We start from the raw sequence: 21,979 nt of genomic DNA, 5'->3' as shown, positions 1-21,979 counted from the left end.
ATGTTTAGGTGGCCACTCTGCTGCCGCTTCATGGGATGTAATGTAAAGTTTGGTGTGATCACTGGCGAAACAGCAGTTACAGGTTGAATTACTTCTGAATGACACTCGCAAACAACGATGCTGACAAAAATAAGGAGACTGCCAGCATTAGGGCAAGTAGATTGCTCAGGTGGTAGAGCACCGACACATTAATCTGGAGGTCCCAGGTCCTGCTCAAGTCAAACGTTCTTTATTCAACCCTAAATTATCAGTTACATTTAGACAATATTTAATCAATAACCTGAGAAGCTGCTCTACCTGAAATAAACCCCCAAAATAACAACAAAAGCCAAACAAGCAAACGGACAAAAACAAAAAAACAAATTCTATTAATTTAAACCAATATCTTAAATATCAGTGTTCCTAAAATCCTGATCTCTTTCCTGTTTTAAAGGTGACGGCGAAAGGCTCACGTGATATCCAGATTTCTTGGCTATACGATCTTCAACTGAGTCTGGCTAAACTGCAAGGGAAGCTCTGCGCCTGTGTCCTTAATCCACCAAAAGGTCAGTAAACCGACATTGTTGGTTGTCGAGCCCAACTTGAAGTTGACCCTTCTGCTCAGGGCCCAATTAAGCAGAAAAATATTGCTGTAGATGCATTTACCACAAGATGTTTAATCGAATGGTAAAACAATAGGAGGGTTAAATATTCATTATCCCTTATCCAAGAACAAGGTTCACTTGTTGTGGGTTTGAATCATGAACCATGTCTAACTGAATGGTCTAACCTGTTTGTCTTGTCTCCATGTTTGTAGTTTGTCTGTCTTGGCTGTCTTCTACAAGCCTTGACTTAATCTGACAGCCTCATACTCTCTTTATTTTGGTCTACATAGATTAACTATTTTCCCTCCATCCTCTGTGCTCATTATTTTAATTATCTATGTAATATTTTGTATACGTTATAACTAGAGAAGAGTACAGTAGTATGAAAATTGTTGACATGAATTGAATATTTTCTCGTTCTGATACAGCTAAGAAACCAGAGGCGAGTCCAAGCGCCACCACAGACCCCGAGGAGGGCCAGAAGACGGCAGCGACTAACCTATTGAAAGGAGAGCTGTGGAGGACACTCTTCAGAGGAGGTCACGAGGTCATCAGGCTAACCCGATCCCTGTCCGGTATCCATGTATGTCAATATTTATTATCAATACATCAGGGATGTGATTCCTCCCTTTTGAAACAGAATTCTGTTTTGTTTTGCCCTAAAAAAAGAAATTCCTTTTTTAAATGATTTTTTAGATCAAATTCTTAAAGAGATAAAACCATACAATAAAGCCCCAGACTGCATGGTAGGGCTGTTAAAACTGAAGATAAACGTTAATAATTGGTCTTCATGCTCGCATGCTTTCGCAGTTTTTTTCCCTGATAAATGACATAAGAAATGGGTTAAAATTTGAATTGAAAAAAATGTGCCAATGTATGTTCAATAAACAACTTAACTTTGAACAACTTTTTATTGCATGTTTTAACTGTCACAATTTTGAAAGTGTTAATGGGTACCTGCGAGGGCAGAGATGGTTCTTGTGATTGATTTAGCCGAGTAGCGCATATAAGTGTCGCACAGGCTGTATACTCCCCAGGGAGCTGAGATGGTTTAAAGAATGAAATAAATGGACCAGTGACCAGGGCCCAATTTCATAGAGCTGCTAAGCACAAAAATTTGCTTAGCATGAAATTTCCTCATTGATAAAAACAGGATTGCCAACCAAATTCCTATTTATTGCATATTGCTTGTTACTGGTATGCAGCTGTTGCTTGCCTATCCTGAAAATCACGTGGAAATTTGGTTGGTAATCCTGTTTTTATCAAGGAAGAAATTTCATGCTTAGCAAATTTTCGTGCTTAGCAGCTCTATGAAATTGGGCCTAGGGGTAGAAATGTACGAGCGCAATGAGCCTCACTGAGTGATGGATTTGAAGTGCTCTATAAGAAGCCACTATTATTAAGAGCAGTGTGTATCCACCGTGACCAGTCTGACAGATATGGGCTAGCATGATTATTCCAATTGTTACCTGTTCTTGTCTTCAGAGAACTGAGCCCATTGAGTCAGTGATTAACAGCTTTCTGGTGGAGGTTGCATACATCTCACAAGGAGCTTCTCTCAAGTTTATTAAGAGGTAAGGTATCAAGGGCTTCATCTCCTAGAGCTGTTTTAGACGAAAAAGAAGGCACCGGACAAAATTATTTTTCACTTGACAGATATCGAGAAGTAGAAACTTAATATTGTCACAAGTTATCGCTCTATGTTCATCTGTACTCCTTCCTGTGTGGAGAGAAGTGAACATTTTTATCTGATTTTTCAATATAATTTTGTATTTCAAGCTCATGTGTACTCCTGTGTGGAGAGAAGCAACGGTTACTGTCAAATTGCGTGATATACTTCCTTTTTTAAGGGCTCATTTGTACTCTTTTGTGGAGAGAAGCAACTTTTACTCTCTGATTTTATGATATTCTGCTTGTTAAACACTCAAGTGTGCTCTTGCGTTGAGAGAAGCAACTGCTACTCTAATTATATTATTTTATGATACGGTGTTTAGTGTTAATCTGTACTCCTGTGTGGAGAGAAGCAGCTGATTCATAATCATGACACCTGTGTTAGATTTGTGACAAGCTCTGTAGTATTTTATTTACATTGGGAGACTTCGAGACACTAGGTGGCGGCAGACGAAAATATTGGAAAATTTGTCAATGGTTGACGAAGTTCTAAGCAAGCTAACATTTCTAATACACCTTCGGCTGTGTATTGAGAGTAGTTTTCTCGTTTGAAGTAAGAATTCTTTTTACAATTTGTTTTCAAGGTGTCGGGAACAATACCACATGCCTTCAGTCGGTGGTGAACTCGTCAACGATGCTGTCATGTCGGTGTTTGCTGCCCTCTTGTGGCACTCACAGGAACTCCGAGAGATTATCCCTAATTATGGTAACTGATTCATGCAAATTTTACCTTTTTTTTTGTTATTGCCCAATAGTAAGGAATGGATGGGATTGGGTCATTTTTTTTTTTTTTTTAATTGTAACATCTGGTCAAGGTGTTTTTAGCCAGGCTGCAAGCCATTTTTAAGGAAAGCTTGTATTCGGGAAATCTCATCCCTGCTTACTTATGCCCTTTCTGTGGTAAATTTTTTGCGACGTCCTTCTTCCACTCTGTTTTTATCTTGTAATTGATGATAATCGTGTTGTTTTTATCTTGTAGTTGATGGAGACTCCACTTGTAAACCCAGTGATGGTATAATCCAAGCATTCAGAACTGCAGAGGGACTCAGGCCACTTCTGGTAAATATTACAGTTGATTAAAGTAGACTAAATTTTCTTAAATTTTCAGACAGTTATCCAAGGGGAAATAATACTTGTGATTGTTTAAAAAGTATAATACATGATTGGCAGAGAGGTTGCTCTCTTTTTGAGTATTGACACAATTCACCTGCCGTCATTATCAGAATAGTCTTGGATGCGCCATCTTGGTGTTCAATATCACTGTGCATTATTCAGTGAAGTGTGCATTTTAGGCGACGCTGCGTTTTTACGCAAACCTATTGACCACCACTAATTTCAAATCCTACTTGGGATTGGCACAATTTTCAGCATGGAAACACATTGTCCTTAATTGTGGTTGTAACGTCCAAAATCAGCTGCTGTTATCTCGAGTGTGACTTATTTTCAGGTGAAATGTTTCGCAGAAAATCAAACATGGTTCTAGTATGAACTTTATAAGTCCCCATAAGGTTTCAACTCCTTACATTATTTGGACGTTTTTGTTGTAATCAGGATCCAATTTTATTGAGTTGCTTTATCAGGAATTATTGCTTAAAAATTGTGAAGCAGAAATTTAGCATGATACCAGTCATAAGTTGTACATTTGACATGTTATTTTGGCTGGTAACCTTTTTTGGGGAAGCAGAAATTTAGCAGGATACCAGTCACAAACGGTACATTTGACATGTTATTTTGGCTGGTAACCTTTTATTTTTCTAAGCAGAAATTTAGCAAGATACCAGTCACAAGTTGTACATTTGACATGTTATTTTGGCTGGTAACCTTTTTTCGGGAAGCAGAAATTTAGCAGGATACAGTCACAAATTGTACATTTGACATGTTATTTTGGCTGGTAACCTTTTATTTTTCTAAGCAGAAATTTCGCAGGATACCAGTCACAAGTTGTACATTTCAAATGTTATTTTGGCTGGTAACCTTTTTTTGCTTAATCAGCTCTTTGAAATTGAATACGCTGGTCCACGCTTCGTATGTGTTAAAACAGAAACCAAAGAAGTTTTGCCGAATTTTGTTCTTAAAACATCCATGTTACCTCCGCAGATTGATCTGAGACAAAAACGACTGGCAGCCAAAGAGAATGACCCCAACATGAATGTATCGGAGTTAGAACCCGGTAAGAAAACTCCAGACAACTTGGGGCCTTGCCTTTCAGAAAGTTAGTATTTGTTTTTCATCGGGGAATAACTTCATCCAGCAGTTTTGCATTTAGCAAAATAATCTCAGCTTGTGGTCATATTCTGCTGTATTGTACTCGTATACATGCAATCGTTGTATACATGTAGTAGCAACTGTAACATTTTGTGTAGAGCTGCTTAACAGAACATGTTGTGCCTACTGTTTCCATTTCGCAGTGCTGCTAACCAAAAAGGAAGGCTAACCTTCCAGTGCTTACTGCACAAAAATAAACAATGGTGAACGCGCAATGAGATATGAGATAACCTTACACCTGAGCAAATTTTTCTGCTACATTAAGTATGAAAATTTGCTTACTGTTAAATGAAATTTGGCCCACATCATTAAACAGTTTAGAATGAAAAAAAAAAAAAAAAGATTTTGATATGTTGCTAAAAACGTTGCTTTAATTTCTGTCGTACAGTTGAAATATTCCGAGACAAGGCCCGTTTCCTTCTTCAGTTTGCTGGACTCACGAAGCTGGAGAAGAAACTGGAGGTAAGTGTGAATTTTAAGCAAATTTTTAGCAAGACTTTACGTGGATTAAGGGAAAATGGGTCACAACAAGGGTGATGCAATCAAGCTAAATGAGTGGTTTGTCGAAAAATTAAAAACGAGGCAAAGCAGGCCAACAAGGGTGACATTTTCAAAAGTCAAAATGTAAATGCCAAATTATGTTTTATTTGATATTGGCAACTTCCCTTTCTGATAGTTAATATTAAAAATTAGCATTGAAGCAACATGCAACTCATTTTAAATTCCTTTTCGCTCAGTTTTATTCTCTCGCATCTCTTGGTATTTAGACTTTCACTTCTTTTGACATGGTATCAACATGTAATTTTAACAGTGTTAGAACAATATTATGCTCTTTTCAAAGGTATAATAAAAATGAAAAATTACAAAAAATTACCTGGGTCGACAATTTAAATTATTTTGTTTGTTCACACCACATGTTGTTTTGACTGGTAGCATGTGTTGCTTATTTGTGCACCAATGGGTTGATTATCAGATGGTGAATTTACAGCTTGAATTTAAACCCCTTTTCTCGTTTTTTTCTCTCTCATATTTCTTGTTGTTTCTACTTTCACAACTTTGGAACCAAATTTGGTATCAACTTAGGGTTTAAAAATAGTTAAAGCATAGATTATGTTTTTTTCAAAAATGAAAAAAAAAAAAAAAACTAATTTGTGTACAAATGGCTTAATCATCAGAACCAAATATAGATCAGTGAAATCTGCATCTGATGATTGAATGTCTGATTGAAATAATCAGCAGTTGCAAATTGTTTTACCACCCAAAGTGACCTTTGCAAAAAGTGGCTTTGGCCTGACGTTTTGGCTTTAACAGAGTCGAGGGCTTAAAAGAACAAAACACAACACTCCCTCCCAACAAAAACAAAAATAAAATAGAGAGAAAAACTGAATCTGAAACTAAATCATTAAAAAAGAAATTGTTGCCACAATTATTTTATTTGTTAAATGCTGCATGCTGAATTTACTTTGCTTTGATGTACATCAATCCCCTCTGCCCTCTTCCAATTCATTTCACTGACTATTCCTCCAATCAGTCCACTGGAAGTGGCGTGTCTTGATCGGGCGGTCAAGCACATCTGACTCAAGCTCTGGTATTTCTGATCAGTAGAGTGTGGGTTCCAGTCCCAGTCATGACACTTGTGTCCTTGAGCAAGACACTTAACCATTATTGCTTCGTCCTTTGGATTGGACGTTAAGCTGTGGGTCCCGTGTGTTGTGTAATGCATGTAAAAGAACCAAGTTACACTTCTCGTTAAGAGACTGGGTTCACCCCAGTGTTTCTGGCAGTGGCTGCTGAATGCTCCGCCGAATGCGCCGCAACACCTTGTCAACCCTAAAAATGGGTTTCATAGTTCATTTGCTTAAAAACAAACATCTGGAAACAAGTGCTTTGAAGCACCCGTAGAATAAAGCGCTACATAGAAACTAGTTATTATCATTAATTTTAAAGTAAACAAAAACCAAAAACAAATACATCACTGTATACGTTTCAAGTTCAGCAAACCACTATATAGAAACTAGTTATAATAATTACTTTTAAAGAAAAATAAAAAACAAAAAAAACAAAAAACAAACAGGTCACTGTATTTGTTTTCAAAATCAGCTCTTTAAAACATAGAAAACAGTTATAATAATTATTATTAAAGAAATCAAAAACCCCCAAAACAAACTCGGCACTGTATTTGTTTTCAAATTCAGCGAAAATGCAGCGAGTTGTACACAAGGAGCAAGTCTCTAGAGAGTAGAGCTTTCCAAGAGAGACAAACATCCTCCGAGAGGAATGCAGCATTTCAGGTAACTAGGCAACAGCGCCCTCTTTATCTGGCTCGGGTGGATTTCTTTCTGACAAAACGGACAAGTGTAACAGTTTTCAAAGCTTTGATATTTAAGAGGGTCTCCAAGGACAAATCAAGTTTTGTGTTGCACTTATTTTCCCAATAAAAACAAGAGTTTTCATGTGAATTGAGAAAAAAATGGCAAGCCCTTAACCTCGCATTAAAATGGTGTTAATGTCATTTTATTTGATACTGTTCCAAAGGAAATTTTAAACATGATGTCATCGGACAACGAAAACTAATGGATTTTTACATCCTTAGACAAATTTTTGTGCCTGTCAACATGTCATCAAAATTCAGGATTTAACTAAAAAAATGTTTGTGGAAAAATGTAAAGTCCATATAGTTGAAAGTGTGGCGACATCAAATATTTTGGGCTCTGACAAAAATTGCACTTGAAGGGGATTAAACACAGGTGCATTTTACACCATTTAAACATGAAGTGAGAGCCTTGTAATTTCACCCCCGTTTTGTTTACCTATTGGAAAAAAAGTGCATCTCAAGACTGAATTTGACCTTAAGAGTCCCTCTTTAAGAAGAAATCTGAAGTCTGTCAATAAAAGTGACCATAGAAAAGTTATAAGGCCTTTCCTGATTAAGAATATATATTCCTGTTTGAAAAAAAAGCTGCCTACTTCTTCCTGATTTTAGATAAACTTTGAAGTCTGGAGAGGGATGAAATAAGAAACAAATATTTTTAAGAAGAGATACAAAAAAAAATGGTTCCATAGATATGGATTACCTCCCATCTTAAAGCATCCTTTACCCCCTCTTACCCCCTTTTACCTCCCCACAACCCACCCCTCCCAAGTCCTATTCATAAGTTTCACAAATTCCTCCCTCCCCTCTCCTCGTTCATTTGAAGCATGTACTAGTCTTAAAAGTGACATTATTTTTGTAAAAAGCTTTCTTTGGTCATTGTTGTATGCCAAACACTGAAGATGTGTCTTTTCACGTTTCTATGGAAGAGAAAGTGGGCCTTGAACTTCACTCTTGAAGGGGCCCAAACATTTTCGTCGGGCAAGGGCCACTTTTATGAGGAAAGAATAAATTTGTGCCGGGACTTTGCAAAGGGCATCACAGCAAAAGCAAAACCTGTCCAAGCATCTAAAAAATATATGTGTTTTTACAATTTTATATGCGTTTACAACTCTACCCATGGTGAGATGGTGTATTTACCAACGTTACAAAACTACTGCACCGGTTATATCGATGAGGTTCAGGGTGTGCACCTGTGTGTTTGTTCTGTGTGGACACATTCAAACCATCATATCATTATAATCTTTCTATAATACTCTGGTGCACTTTGGAATTCTTCTGGGGTTTGTTTTGGCAGGACCATACCTGTTCACTTTTTAAAACAATTTTGTCTAGACTCCATTCCAGTTGTATTCTTTATGTTTTGTAATTTGGCCTGCAGGCTACGGGTTGCAGGCTGGCATAGTTTTATCTATCCTCCAATGATATTGAATGGTTTGACCGTAGGATGGTTGACTGTGTACTGTGTAAATGCACTCACCACATCATGTCATATTGCAGGCTGCCATAGTTAAACTATCGTTCTAAACCACAGTGGATGCAAGTAAATAGTCAAACAGTAGGAGGGTTGACACAAATTGAGCAAGAGTTTTGATAATAAGCAAACTGTAAAGTTAAAACCAGTTACAAATAATGTGTATCTTATTTTACCGGTTAATGTTTTTTTCTCTTGACTTAATATGCTTAGCTACTTTGTCTGCTTAGCAGTTTCACAGTGTTTTGATTGTATCTTATGTTTAGGGGACGGCCGAGGAAGGCACGGTGCTGAGCCAGTATCCAGAGTTTAAGCTGGTCCTCGACTTTGTCAAAAATCCTCACCTCACTGTTGAAAGGTACGTCATGTTGTCTCAAAGATTTTTTACATCTGACTTGTTTCGATAAGTAGGATTTGAAGCTTTGAATGGTGGGAGAACAATCAGATGGGGTTTATGGTGACACCATTTGTTAAATCTCTTTTCAGTAGTGGTGGCATTTCTGAAAGGGCAAGTGCACCAAGGCCTTTTCTTCTAAGTAAATGAAATTGTAAATTTGAGGAAATTGTAAATTTCTACTGGAGCATTTTAGGGGCAACTTAATGTTTCAATCGGTATGCTCTGACAGCCGAAAAATGTAAAATAGTCACTTTGCAACTAATTTGATTATGAAAGTAGGATTTTAAGCTTTGTACTGTTGGGTGTCATGGCCAAGTGGCAGAACTGATTCTGCAGAAAATTCTCTAAAATATCAACCAATATAGTTATGTTCTGATGAACAAAAAACGAAAAATTCCCCCGATTATTAGATTCTCCCCCCTATTATATTGAATGTAATTCTCAATTTCAATATGCCAACGGTGGCGGCTTTGCTTGTGCATGTTTATTTCAATAGACCCTTCCCATGAAGTATGTTAATTACATTCACGCATGCATATACAGATCCAATCGGTTGGCAAATCTATAGAGATGTGCATTTAGCAGATGCACAATCGTGTTTGCGTCATGCTGCTATTAACCACATATAAAACAGCATGGGTGTTCCCTCATTTTGCCAACCAAAGTGTTAGTGACACACGCTATGTGCAGTTTACATATTTCATGGGAAGGGTTTTTCGAAATATACTTTAGTAATGTTGGGGGTCTTCAGATGATACTGCCATGATGTTGATTTTTTTTCTTTTTCTGATGGATACATTTTCTCCTTGTAGGGTGAGAGATCTCCTCAAGGAGAGGCAGGATCGAGCCAGCGCTGTGGCTGAGATATACCAGATTGCTTGTAAGTTCCTCAAGACGAATGGCGAGCCAAGCATCTTCCAGACGGACTGTGTACAGTTCCTGAAAGAGATGCTGCACACCAGGCACAGCGGAGAAACGTAAGTGACCTTCACATAAAAAAAGGAAGACCAGAAACAGTACTCAAAATGTGTATTCCCGTTTGCATTGATAACAAAACTTTGCATTGAATGAAACTTTTATAATTGTTAATTTTTGTTTTTACTTTTAACATCATCTGCCAGTTATTAGTCAATGATTAGTCAAAATATAGGGTCAATGATTTTGTCAAAATAGAGTCAATGATTTTGTCAAAATAGAGTCAATGATTTTGTCAAAATAGTGTCAATGATTTTGTCAAAAAAGGGTCACTGATTTTGTTCAATTATAAGCACAGAACTTGCCAAAAAGCCTTGGCAGTGATCAACCCCAAAAATAATATTTCTTTAAGAGATGTTGACTGTTTGTTTCTTTTTATTCAGGCATTACGCAAGTGGACTAGACGGTTGTGGGCTTGAGCTGGAGGCTAGTTTACGCAGATCTTTCTACCTCCTTGTACGGAGTCTAGTCAAAGCTATTGAAAACTTTGATTGCACAGAACAGTCCGAGTAAGTAATGTCTGTGGCATGTTAAAATTTGCCTGTTAAAACTGGCTGGTGAAAACTGGCCTGTTAGAACTGGCCGGTTAAACTGGTCTTTTAGAACTGGCTGGTAAAAACTGGCTGGTGAAAACTGGCCTGTTAGAACTGGCCGGTTAAACTGGTCTTTTAGAACTGGCTGGTAAAAACTGGCCTGTTAGAACTGGCCGGTTAAACTGGCCTGTTAGAACTGGCTAATCAAAACTGACCTGTTAAAATTGGCCTGCTAGAACTACATGTAGCTAGTCAAAATCGGCTGTTAAAATTGGCCTATAAAAACTTACCTGTTAAAACTGGCATGATAACCCTGGCGTTTCTTCCGAGCAGGTATTTGTTAAGCGATTTCTGCTGAAGCAGCTCTATGAAATTGGGCCCAGGGCCTATTTCCATAGAGCTGCTTAGGCACAAAAACTAGCTAACTACAACAAAATTATGCTTACCAGGATTAAGGTTACCAGCTAAAATACCATGTGACATTAACAATAATGTCACTGATAACCTGCTAATTTCTGCTAAGCAGGAATGTGTTGAGCGATTTCTGCTTAAGCAGCTCTATGAAAGATTATCCACTGGTGGTTGAATATTTTTGTATCGTTTTGAATGTCAGAGAGGTCCAGATGGGATACGCCTGCATGCAAGCTTGTCTTCTTCACATTCTGGACGTAGACTGGCAACGTTATGATCTGCAATTCTTGTGCGACATCAAGGCCCCCCTCCTGCTCCTCAACATCTCAAAGAGTAAGATTTTATGATTCTAAAGTTTCCTTGGGTTTTTTAACTTTTCTTGATTTTTATTATGGCACTGGACACTATTGTTAATTACTCCAAATATTGGTTAGTATAAAAACTTATTTGGTAACGAGCAATGGATAGCTGTTGATTGTATAACAAATTGTGAGAAACAGCTCCCTCTGAAGTAACACATTTTTTGAGAAAGGGGTAATTTCTCACTCAAACATTAAAAGACTTCAGGCCTGAAACATTTGAAAGTCATCTAAAAGCACACAAATTTGGACAGCAAGGGTGTTTGTTCTGACATCATTCTCTTGCAATTTTGATGACCAACTGAGTCCAAAATGTACACAGATTTGTTATTTTATGCATATGTTGGGATACATCAAGTGAGTATACTGGTCTTTGACAATTACCAAAGGTGTTCAGTGCCCTTTAAAGGGTACAAATCAGTAGCTGAGAGGAAGTTTTTTGGAAGTGCCTTAAAAATTATGATGTAGAAATGTTTAATTATTAATTCCTTTAATACTGTCCAAACTTTTTTGTTGTCAGAATCACTGGCCAATGACCAAAACAGTTGTTTACCGCCGCCAAGAATTGAAATTCTTGAAGAATCCAAATTTCTAAAAGTTTTATTTCTTCTCCTGTAGGGAACATGAGCATCCGAGATCGGTTGGTGAGTGCCGGGGACGAAGCCAAGCAGCTTGAGGTCCACAAACAGTGCCTGGAATGGTACGACGAGTTCCAAGACAATGAGAAGTTCCTGGAGTGGTTTGATAACATCGCGGAGCAGGCCAGCCCAGAGGAACGAAGGGTAAATTATAATATCAAAGTATTATACAGCGCATGTATCTACCAAACAAGGTACACGAGGCGCTGACTGTATACAAACTTTCAGAAAACATACGCCGTTCTTAATATTTATGCATGATTACGTCACAATTCTAACCCAAAACGAGGCCATAGGCGCAGCCGCTGCAAGTGGTGGCGGACATGCGCCTAAAGCCTCATTTTGGGTTAGAATTATGACGTCATGCATGAAAATTAAAAGAAGGCATATACAGGGTGTATGACATTGTTTAGCTTATAGGCACTGGACACTATTGGTAATTACTCTACATATAAATACAATTTTTCTTGGTAACGAGCAATGGAGAGCTGTTGATAGTATAAAACATTGTTAGAGACGGCTCCCTCTGGAGTAACATAGTTTTTGAGAAATAGGTAACTTCTCACTCAAATATTAAAAGACTTTAGCTGAAGACTTTTATTATGCATCTGAAAGCACACAAAGTTGTGTGACAAGGGTGGTTTTTCTTTAATTATTATGTTGCAACTGCGATGACCAAATGAGCCAAAATTTCCACAGGTTTGTTATTTTATGCATATGTCTGTATGCACCATGTGAGAGCACTGGTCTTTGACAATTACCAAACGTGTCCACTCTCCAGTGCCTTTATTACATGAGGCAATCTGCAGGCAACCAGTTCCAGGCAAACTCCATCCAGCATCCATCCAGCCACTGCATGGTGCTTGGCAAAGGAATAGGTCTCATACTTAAAAAATGTAGCTCCACATACCTTGTGACCTCTGGATTAACGTGCCGGGGCTCTATCAACTTAAGCCATCTAGCTTAATTATGGCGGTCTCTCTTTTTTCATCAATAGCGTTGTTTAGGGGTACCAACTCAGTTGTTGCAGCAATAGACTATAAATAATAGTAGATTTGCGGGTACAACCATGTATCAAATCTTTTAAGAGGAAAAGAGCCGGTCTGGTCCCAACGTTATGAACAAGTCTACTCTGCTCTTCTTTATTAGCTCTCCTGACGACGAGCATAGCAGTACACTGTCGAAACGACGAGACCAATCCGGTTTTTTTTCAGAGCCAACACTCCCTCAAAAGAGATATATACAGGGTTGTACCTGCAAGTTTACTATTATTTATAGTTTATTCTTGTTATTCACACCACCATGCAAAGTTTCAAACAACACTTCAGTTGTTGTATGTTTTGTTTCCTCCAATCCTTAGGCTCGACAGATGTTTGTGGCACGTTACTGCAACCAGCTACCATCCATCAGTATGATGTGTGATGGATGTAATATTACTCTGCCTGGTGCCCACTATCGATGTCTGGAATGTGAAGCCTTCGACTACTGCTACGCTTGCTACTTTGGTCAGTGCAAAATAATAATAATTATAGTCTGTTTTTACGCCTTGCTTTTCACACCCATAGGGCTTCTCTGTTCAGCCTGTGCTACAAATATGCTCTACTGAGCTAAATCAGTCGCAAGAACAATCTCTGCCCTCACAGGTACCCATTTACCCCTGGGTGGAGAGAAGCAATTATAGTTAAGTGTCTGCTCAGGGACACAAGTGTCACGACCAGGATTGGAACCCATACGCTGCTGAACAGAAACACCAGAGCTTGAGTTCTCTGAATTTTTATTCATTCTTTAGTTTTTGTTTTGATTATTGAATTCTAAAAGTGATAAAGAGTTTTTACATAGCGCAAATTTACAGTGAAGTCTTTAAAGCGCTTTTGGAAAGTAAAGAGAGAAAAACCAGGACTGTTGAATACAAAAATGACAGAAAATATGGAAAGAACTACAAAATGTATACAATGACAAATATATTGTTATATTTAAAATTATATTTCACAAAAGATATGTCTTCAAAAAAGGATTAAACTGTTCTAGAGAGGGGCTTTCTTTTATTCTATTGAGGAGTGAATTCCAGAGTTGAGGAGATGCAACCTGAAAGGCCCTTTGCCCAAATTCTTTGGTGGTGGCTGGAAAAAATAGTGAGAAGATTTTACTGAACTCTGATGGTACAGACTTTTGTCATTCTGGTGAAGTTTTCTCCCCTTTATCCACTTCTGCCACTTTCCTGGGTTGGCTCCTAAAAAATGGTTTAATGGCCTGCCTGCTTCACAAAGCATATGCACTTGTTTCTAGTTCTTTTTGAGAACTGACCAAGTATAACCAGCCTAAATTCTTATTTTTCACAAGTAAGAACTCACTCTGCGACAGTCCCCTTGATCAAAGCGAAAGAAGTAGTAGATTTCCTACCTTTCGCCCAGGTAGTTAAAAAGCAGGACAGTTCTTTTCAGAACTATGTAGTCTCCCAAATTCCAAAATCCAGTCCACAGAAGTAGTACAAAAAGCAAGACATTGTTCCCAAAGAACAAATCTACACAGCAAAGTAAATATACACATTGTGTTACCGCAAAACAAATATACATTGATATATCACCATGCAATGCCTCAAATATCTGCTACATGTTTTTCTTTCCTGTAGGTGGTGTTCAGACAGAAGGTCATCTAGATGAACATCCTATGGTCAACTTTAGGTAAACAAAATTAATCAGTTTTGTTTTTAATTATCTTGAAATGCATGAGTTATAGAAAATAAAGGCAAATTGTGTTATAAACTATCTTGAAATTCATGATTTATAGAAAATAAAGGTAGTGTGCGTTGAAAATATTGAAAAAAACTCCACAAAGAAATCAATCAATTATTTAACAACAGATTTGCATTAAAATGCTCACTGCAAAAATATTGTATCTGGGCATGTACTAGTGTTGTGTGTACATCTGGGCCATTTTAAGCTAAACATAATGGTTTGACAATTTGAAACACCAACAGTTTAACACAAACACAACGATAGCCTTTATCCCTGATGCAATTATTACAATTATGAACTTGTGGAATATTAACGAGAATTTTCAACATTCCCCCAGGTATAATTGTGATTCTTGCCATGGGTTCATTGCCGGAACTCGTATACATTGTAACGTGTGTGATGATTTTGACCTCTGCTACGGCTGCAATCATGCACAGAAGTTTCCCGATGGGTATGTGTGTTTTTCTTTTTCGCTGCATGTTATTCTATAGGTTATTTGTATTATGATTAACCACAAGGGAAACTCATTGGGTACCTTTTTTAAACGAGTGGGACATGAACCAAGGATCTCCAGATTAACATGCCAGCGCTCTTTCAACTGAGCTATCCAGCCCTTTGTTGGCGCTTTCCCTATTTTGTCAATATATCTTTGCTCGGGTGTCAGTCAGAAGCCATACAATTGTTAACTGCTGTGTAGCCAGGGATCACACCCAAGTTTATTATACAACCTGGGAAATATTCTGTTTTTAGTTGCACATGAAGGTTTGAGTCATTTGTAGACTCTCTACACTTGCTATTCTTTTTGGTGGCTACTCCTAGAAATGGGTTACATCACAATGCCTTGGATTTTGAGGGTCTTTTGCAGGATCCTCGCTATTCCCAGAAGTGCTGCCTTCTTTAACAGATCCGGGGTCGATTTTACAAAGATTTAGGACTAGTCCTAACTTAGGACTAGTCCTAGGAGATGCACAAATTGCATGGATAGTCCTAAGTTAGGACGAGTAACTGGTCCTAACTCGAGATAAGACTAGTCCTAACTCTTTGTGAAATCGACCCCTTATCATAGTCTCAGACTAATTTAAGCTGTATATTGTGTTTCTTTTTTACCGTTTCAGTCACACGGCTGCCCACAGTACAGAGATATTCACCATGACTACAGGTGAGCAAGAAAGGCAAACTTCACATTATTAAAATAAGAAAGCTTATTAAAACTAAGGCCCAATTTCAAAGAGCACAAAAATTACAAAATAAAGAACACTAACCAGATCAACTTTTGTCTCTAAGGATTTTTTTGTTTTTCAGAATTATCGGTTTCTCTCCCAAGAAATGTCTACAAACGATAACATTATTGAAATGGCTGCCGTTTTGATTCATTTCAGTTCAATTCAATCAACATTTATTTTCATATGGGTGAACAAAGGGTGAATAATTAGCAAATTAAGTACAGGTGTTTAAGTCAAAGACAGTCAAGAACTGGTCAAGAAAATCAATTAATGAAAATGAATTGAAAATAATTTAATGTAATGGATACAGAGCAAACCAATGCGGGGGCATTTATAAAATGCTTGTTTTGTAATGCACACTGACAAATACAAATTTAAGCCTGTTGCAAATACATTGCCCAATTTCATGGCTCTGCTTTACCGTAAGCACAGAATCGGTGCTTACGGAAGCAGGGAGTTGTGTGCTTATGGTAAGCGTGTGTGACTCCACGTTACTATGCATTCTTTGCGTACGAGGCTAGCGCAGAAATTCGGCGCTTGCATGTAAGCAGGGAATCGTGATAGTAAGCGCAGAATTGGGCCCTGCCTGTTTCTTAATCATGCTGAGTTGGTTCATTTGTGACAGTTCATTGTATGTTTGACCCTTTGACCTTTTGACCTTGCAGTGACCTCTGGTAATCAGCAAGGTGGCATGTTGGAGAGTTACAGCCACCATCATTCCTGGTTGTTGTTTTGTTCTCTGGCTCTTTCCGTTGCTGATATGGTGCGCAATACACACAGTCAAGGTACCAGACTTCTGTAAAACTTTGTATTATTCTTATTCATATAAAATAAAAAACCACCAGGAAAACTGACTGGGTAAATTTTAAATGATTTGAAGTTGAACAAAAGAAAATTGACTTGAGCGGGATTTGAACCATCAACCTCTGAACTAACGTGCTATGTTACAGGTCTCCCTATGTTGTAAATTTGTTCACCACCGAATCATTTTTATAATTTTTATTTTTATTACAGTGATTAAGTTTAATTTCCAGAATTTGACAAAATAGAGATGGAAGAAACTTAAACTTAACCAAGTTGTTTTTGTATTATTTGTTTTTAACTCTTACAGATGTGAATGTTGAGTATGTGCAAAATGCCAACAAACTGTTCCAGCAATGTATTGAGTTAGCCACCAACTGCCTGCCGACTGTTGCCCAGACTGCCATATCATGTAAGGTGTAGATAACAGGATTGACATAACAATCACCAGCCTAAAATGGGACTCTCAAATTTGTTTTAAAATTTGGAAAGGAAAACAAAAATGAAGAAGGAATTTTTAATCAATTTCCATTCCAATTAAAGAGCCTTGGTTGTTTGTTTAAAGACACTGGACACCTTTGGTAATTGTCAAAAACCAGTATTCTCACTTGGTGTATCTCATCATATGCATAAAATAACAAACCTTTGAAAATTTGGGCTCAATTCATCACAAAAGTTGCAAAAAAATAAAATTTTGTGCTTTCAGATGCATAATACTGAGGCCTTTTGTTAATTGAGTGAGAAATTACCTCTTTCTCAAAAACTCTGTTACTTATAAAGAGGGAGCCATTTCTCACAATGTTTTGTACTAACAACAGCTCTCCGTTGCTTTTTGCCAAATCAGTTTAAAAACAATTACCAATGGGTCCAGTGCCTTTAAGGGGTCATATTTCATTCATACGTGGGAATGGTGGGGGAAAATTGATTGTATTTTGTCGATTCGTCTTCTTAGTGAAAGAACAAGAAGACGAGAAGACTGACGAGACTGAAAAGACTGAAAAGACTGAAAAGACTGATGAGACTGAAGAGAAAGAGGACAAGGAGAAATCAACTGAAACAACAGACAAGAAACCAACAGAAGGTTTGTATTAATACAAAGGGGGAAAATAATTTTGAACACTAGGTGACAGCAGACTTACCAGGTTAATCTATTGCACTCGAGGGAAATTTGTGCACATTCACAGTTAGGTTTACAACGAAAGAGTGTTGGTATATCAGCTACCAACTATTGTCCCAACATAGTTTGTGAAAAATTTCCAAAATCTCCTTAAAAATAAAAACGCGTTGTAGTATAAAAAAAAAAGTATACATTTTTCTTGACAGCCCTTCAACAGTCGGAGTCGGAGAGCAAGGTCCTTCTACAAGAGAAAGCCTTCACTGTGAGCTCACAAGAAAGGGTGCTAGGACTCCTGGCGGCCATGTTGCTGGAGAACACACCGGTAACTTTATTACATTCTAGTTAGCGCCTGTAAATTTTTCGCCATTTCTAAGCCTAACTTCATAGAGCTGTACAGTATTTGAATAGATGTTAAATTTTTCATCGGGGATAAAGAATATTAACTTGGGTTTTACCCATACACTGATGTGTGTGTTAGCACTGTGTACTCGGCACTTTCCTGAGTTCTGTGAAAAAAATCACAGGCATGTTACTCGGGTAATACCTTTGCAATTCTAGAGCAGTGTCTTACCACTAAAAACTATCGAGATTGCCCAGTAGCTAGAGGCAATTTGATTCCTATACCTGTTTCTGTTCAGCAATGTTTTCTGCTAAGCAATTATTTGCAGGGAACCGGTCACCAGATTTATATATTGCATGGTATTTAGGTTGGTAACCTCATTCTGCCCAGCACAATGTTTCAGTGTGAAGTAAAACAAACGACAAACAAACACCAAACGAGTGATTTTCTGCTGCTATGCAGTTGCTGCTAGTAATTTTGTTGACCGTTTGCTCGGGGAACAATCAAGGGATCGATGTAAAGTGTGGACTGAAGAATGTGACAGTAAAGGGGAAATATATCGAGGAGTTAGTTCAAGCATTTAAAAACAAGAAGAGCAATTTTAAAATGGATACGCTCTCTAATTGGTAGCCAATAAAGTTCCCTAAGTGATGCGGTAATATGTTCTCTCAAGGGTGTGGAACATACTAAACGAGCTGTACTATTTTGTTATCTATTTTGTAACCCTTCTTTATTCCAGAGAGACGGCTCTTCGTTGCGACAGGTCAATATACAGGAACTTCATATTGACGCCATTTTGCCGCTGTTGCTGAGAATGGCAAAGTAAGTACATGTACAACCTCAAGACAAAATACCTGAATAGTACCTTTTTCTAAATTAAAGTTGGTCTTCGAGTGCACATAGCTTTTTATTTTATAACAACAAGTAAAAAACAAAAGTAAATCTAATTTGAGACCAAGAAAAGACACTGCACAACACTTTGTTTTTAAAGTATGAGTTGATAGTAAAAGAACCCAGTGCACTTATCGCAAAGGAAGGGGTTTGCCCCGGTGTTCCTGGTATGGTTTGATTGGCAGCATATTGCGCCACGGTACCTCGTAAACCATTGCATGGTGCTTTGTAAAGGAGAAAGCTCTTATACTTCAAAACTTAACTCTGCATACCTTGTAGGATATGTTATAATATTGTTGGAGCGGCATGAGTGTCACTGAGTGATGGATAAGAAAGCCACTATTATTATCATAAAACGTTCTCTAGTCTTCAGGAGGTGTTAAAGTTGTCCCACAAGGTTGATAATAATAATAGTGGCCTCTTTAGCGCGCTTATCCGTCACTCGGTGACGCTCAAGGCACCTTGACATACAGTATTTCCTGCAAGATATGTGGGACTAATTATGAGACCTACTCCTTTTACATAGCACCATGTAATGGTTTACAAGGTGCTGTGGCGCAATATGCAGCCAATCAAACCAGGATGTTCTTTTATAGTAAAGGTTTTTCGGTAACACCATGTAATGATGATCTCTATATGAGTTGGGGTGGTTCTATTCCTTTTTTTTTTTCATTCTTCTCAACCATCTCAGGGAACGGAACACCCAAGATAACATCACCCATCACCAGACCGTGGCCCTCTTGGGTCAACTCCTCATCCACATCCCGCCTCGAGACGCTGACAAGATTGTCCGATTATCCCAGGCACTCCAACCCAAGCAGACGTCCTCAAGCACCAAGGAGGATGATGTCTTGGAGACAGTCGTGGAGGCAGCAGGGGCTGAGACGGGTATCGAGGAGACTGGAGGGAAGGTGGAGGAGGAAGAGGAGGTTAAGATTGACGGAGCTCTGACGGTTGATTTCCTTTTTGATCTTGGTGCATCTTGCCTTGAGAAGTAAGTAGTTTTAAAGCCTTAAAGTCTGACATCACACTTCGAGGCCCATGAATTACTCTAGAAACCAGCCTTGAGCCTACTTCAATCCCCTTCCAAATGGGTTCCCCCCCCATGGGGTCTTTCCTTCCACATCTAAAACTGAATATTTCTGCTAGTTTCCTGTTCATACTGTAACTTGCGCTAATTGTGCTGTTAGGTGTGCAATAAAATAAAAGAATTAGAAAATAGAATGGGAAGTTGCAAACTGCATGCTAACCAAAACAACCTTTGTATGGTATAAATGCGAGAAATAGTAAATGGCCTGACGCTTCGACCCTAGCAGAGTCTTTCTCTGTAAGTTAACGATTCGACCCTAGCAGAGTCTTTCTCTGTAAGTTAATGATTCGACCCTAGCAGAGTCTTTCTCTGTAAGTTAACGATTCGACCCTAGCAGAGTCTTTCTCTGTAAGTTAACGATTCGACCCTAGCAGAGTCTTTCTCTGTAAGTTAACGATTCGACCCTAGCAGAGTCTTTCTCTGTAAGTTAATGATTCGACCCTAGCAGAGTCTTTCTCTGTAAGTTAACGATTCGACCCTAGCAGAGTCTTTCTCTGTAAGTTAACGATTCGACCCTAGCAGAGTCTTTCTCTGTAAGTTAACGATTCGACCCTAGCAGAGTCTTTCTCTGTAAGTTAACGATTCGACCCTAGCAGAGTCTTTCTCTGTAAGTTAACGATTCGACCCTAGCAGAGTCTTTCTCTGTAAGTTAACGATTCGACCCTAGCAGAGTCTTTCTCTGTAAGTTAACGATTCGACCCTAGCAGAGTCTTTCTCTGTAAGTTAATGATTCGACCCTAGCAGAGTCTCGAGAAGGACTCTGCTAGGGTCGAAACGTCAGGCCATTAACTATTTTGTGCAAAATAAAAAAAACCAATATGGCTGATTGTTATCCCGTTTTTTATTTTATTTAAGGAGTGGTCTAGAGTGGACGTCTCTCATTGCAAACATCCTTCAGCATCTGTGTCTGATGCCGTCATGGCAGGTTGTGATTGCTAAGAAGATTAGTGAGAGTATCGGATGCCTGCCCAAGGAGTGCCCACTCCCCTGCATCTTCGCTCTCTTTGTGGTGGCCGGCTTTCCTGAGGTAAGAATCTGCAATAATAACTATGATCCCCAGTTGTTGTTTTTTGCTTTGGGGATAATGAATACAATTTCAATTTGTTGCGGTACCCGCTGCTAAGGATTCAAACTGCCTCGGCTAGCTCGGTGGCCTAGTGGTAAGACATCTGCTCTAGAAATGCAAAGGTCATGAGGTCGAATCCTACCCGAGTGAGTTGCCTTCAGATTTGTTTTTCTTCACAGAACAAAATGCACATTGCTGAAAGGGTAAAAACCAAATTATATTAACAACGCAGCATGTTGAAGCACCTAACGATGAAAATTTGCTCTTATTGTTCCAATTTGCAAGAAGTAGGGAAACTGACGGGGAAAAGTCAAATCAATTTTGGGGTGAACAGAGACAAATTTTCTCAGGTGGGCTTTGTACGTGCGAACTCAAGGTATATGTGCTGCTGCTTTACCAACTGAGCTAACAGCCCTTTTTTGAGCACTGGCAACGTTAAAGGATTTGGGTACCTTTTCAAAATGTCCATAGATTTACATTAAACTTACAGGGTTTGAAGATAATGATAGTGGAAAGCTTCCCTTCAAATCTTACGTACTGAGGTGCTGTAGTTTTTGAGAAATGAGTAAAACAATGTCATGAAAATACGTTTGTAAACTATTTTCATGACATTGTTACTAATTTCCCAAAAACTACAGCACCTCAGCACGTAATATTTTCAGGGAAGCTTTCTACTATCATTATCTTCAAACTGTGTAAGTTTAGTGTAAATCTGTGGACATTGTGTTTTTTTGTCCTACAAAAGTTACATAGACCCTTTAACCGGTAGGTGTTAGGTTCAAATTCCATTCTAGTCAGTTTTCTTTGTTCACTTCAAAATTTATTTTAACCTATCAATTTCCCTGTTGATGTATAAGTAGTTTTTAACTCTTTCAGCAAGCTGAAATGCCAAGCTTTGTGAGGTTTTTCTTGGAAAAAAAAGATAAAAAAGTCTTTCTCATCAAACAAACTGTATCTTGCTGATATGTGTTGCCTTGGTACATCCCAAAGTTAATAGTATTTCTGAAGTACTAATGCCCTCTCGTGATAACATGTGTA

At 38.3% G+C, this 21,979-nt stretch overlaps 1 protein-coding gene across 3 annotated transcripts in view; it reads left to right on the top strand.

The window, feature by feature from the left end:
- LOC117292239 (zinc finger ZZ-type and EF-hand domain-containing protein 1-like) overlaps positions 1-21,979 on the top strand; it is a 62,395-nt gene that overhangs the window by 25,053 nt on the left and 15,363 nt on the right. The window contains exons 34-57 of one of the 3 annotated variants that reach the window (XM_033774217.1): positions 434-545; positions 1,013-1,167; positions 2,070-2,158; positions 2,840-2,961; positions 3,235-3,314; positions 4,353-4,425; positions 4,909-4,982; positions 6,716-6,811; positions 8,632-8,723; positions 9,575-9,739; positions 10,121-10,246; positions 10,884-11,014; positions 11,659-11,822; positions 13,039-13,183; positions 14,308-14,359; positions 14,751-14,864; positions 15,529-15,572; positions 16,302-16,421; positions 16,748-16,849; positions 17,390-17,518; positions 17,761-17,876; positions 18,634-18,716; positions 19,477-19,779; positions 20,731-20,902. In XM_033774217.1, the coding sequence (XP_033630108.1) occupies positions 434-545; positions 1,013-1,167; positions 2,070-2,158; positions 2,840-2,961; positions 3,235-3,314; positions 4,353-4,425; positions 4,909-4,982; positions 6,716-6,811; positions 8,632-8,723; positions 9,575-9,739; positions 10,121-10,246; positions 10,884-11,014; positions 11,659-11,822; positions 13,039-13,183; positions 14,308-14,359; positions 14,751-14,864; positions 15,529-15,572; positions 16,302-16,421; positions 16,748-16,849; positions 17,390-17,518; positions 17,761-17,876; positions 18,634-18,716; positions 19,477-19,779; positions 20,731-20,902 (2,859 nt within the window). Of the gene's footprint in view, positions 1-433; positions 546-1,012; positions 1,168-2,069; positions 2,159-2,839; positions 2,962-3,234; positions 3,315-4,352; positions 4,468-4,908; positions 4,983-6,715; positions 6,812-8,631; positions 8,724-9,574; positions 9,740-10,120; positions 10,247-10,883; positions 11,015-11,658; positions 11,823-13,038; positions 13,184-14,307; positions 14,360-14,750; positions 14,865-15,528; positions 15,573-16,301; positions 16,422-16,747; positions 16,850-17,389; positions 17,519-17,760; positions 17,877-18,633; positions 18,717-19,476; positions 19,780-20,730; positions 20,903-21,979 lie in introns of all 3 variants that reach the window. The other 2 variants (XM_033774216.1, XM_033774219.1) reach the window with 2 other exon arrangements.

Source organism: Asterias rubens, chromosome 7 (assembly GCF_902459465.1).
Source record: "Asterias rubens chromosome 7, eAstRub1.3, whole genome shotgun sequence".
NCBI lineage: Eukaryota > Metazoa > Echinodermata > Asteroidea > Forcipulatida > Asteriidae > Asterias > Asterias rubens.
This window is presented reverse-complemented; position numbering and strand designations above follow the sequence as displayed.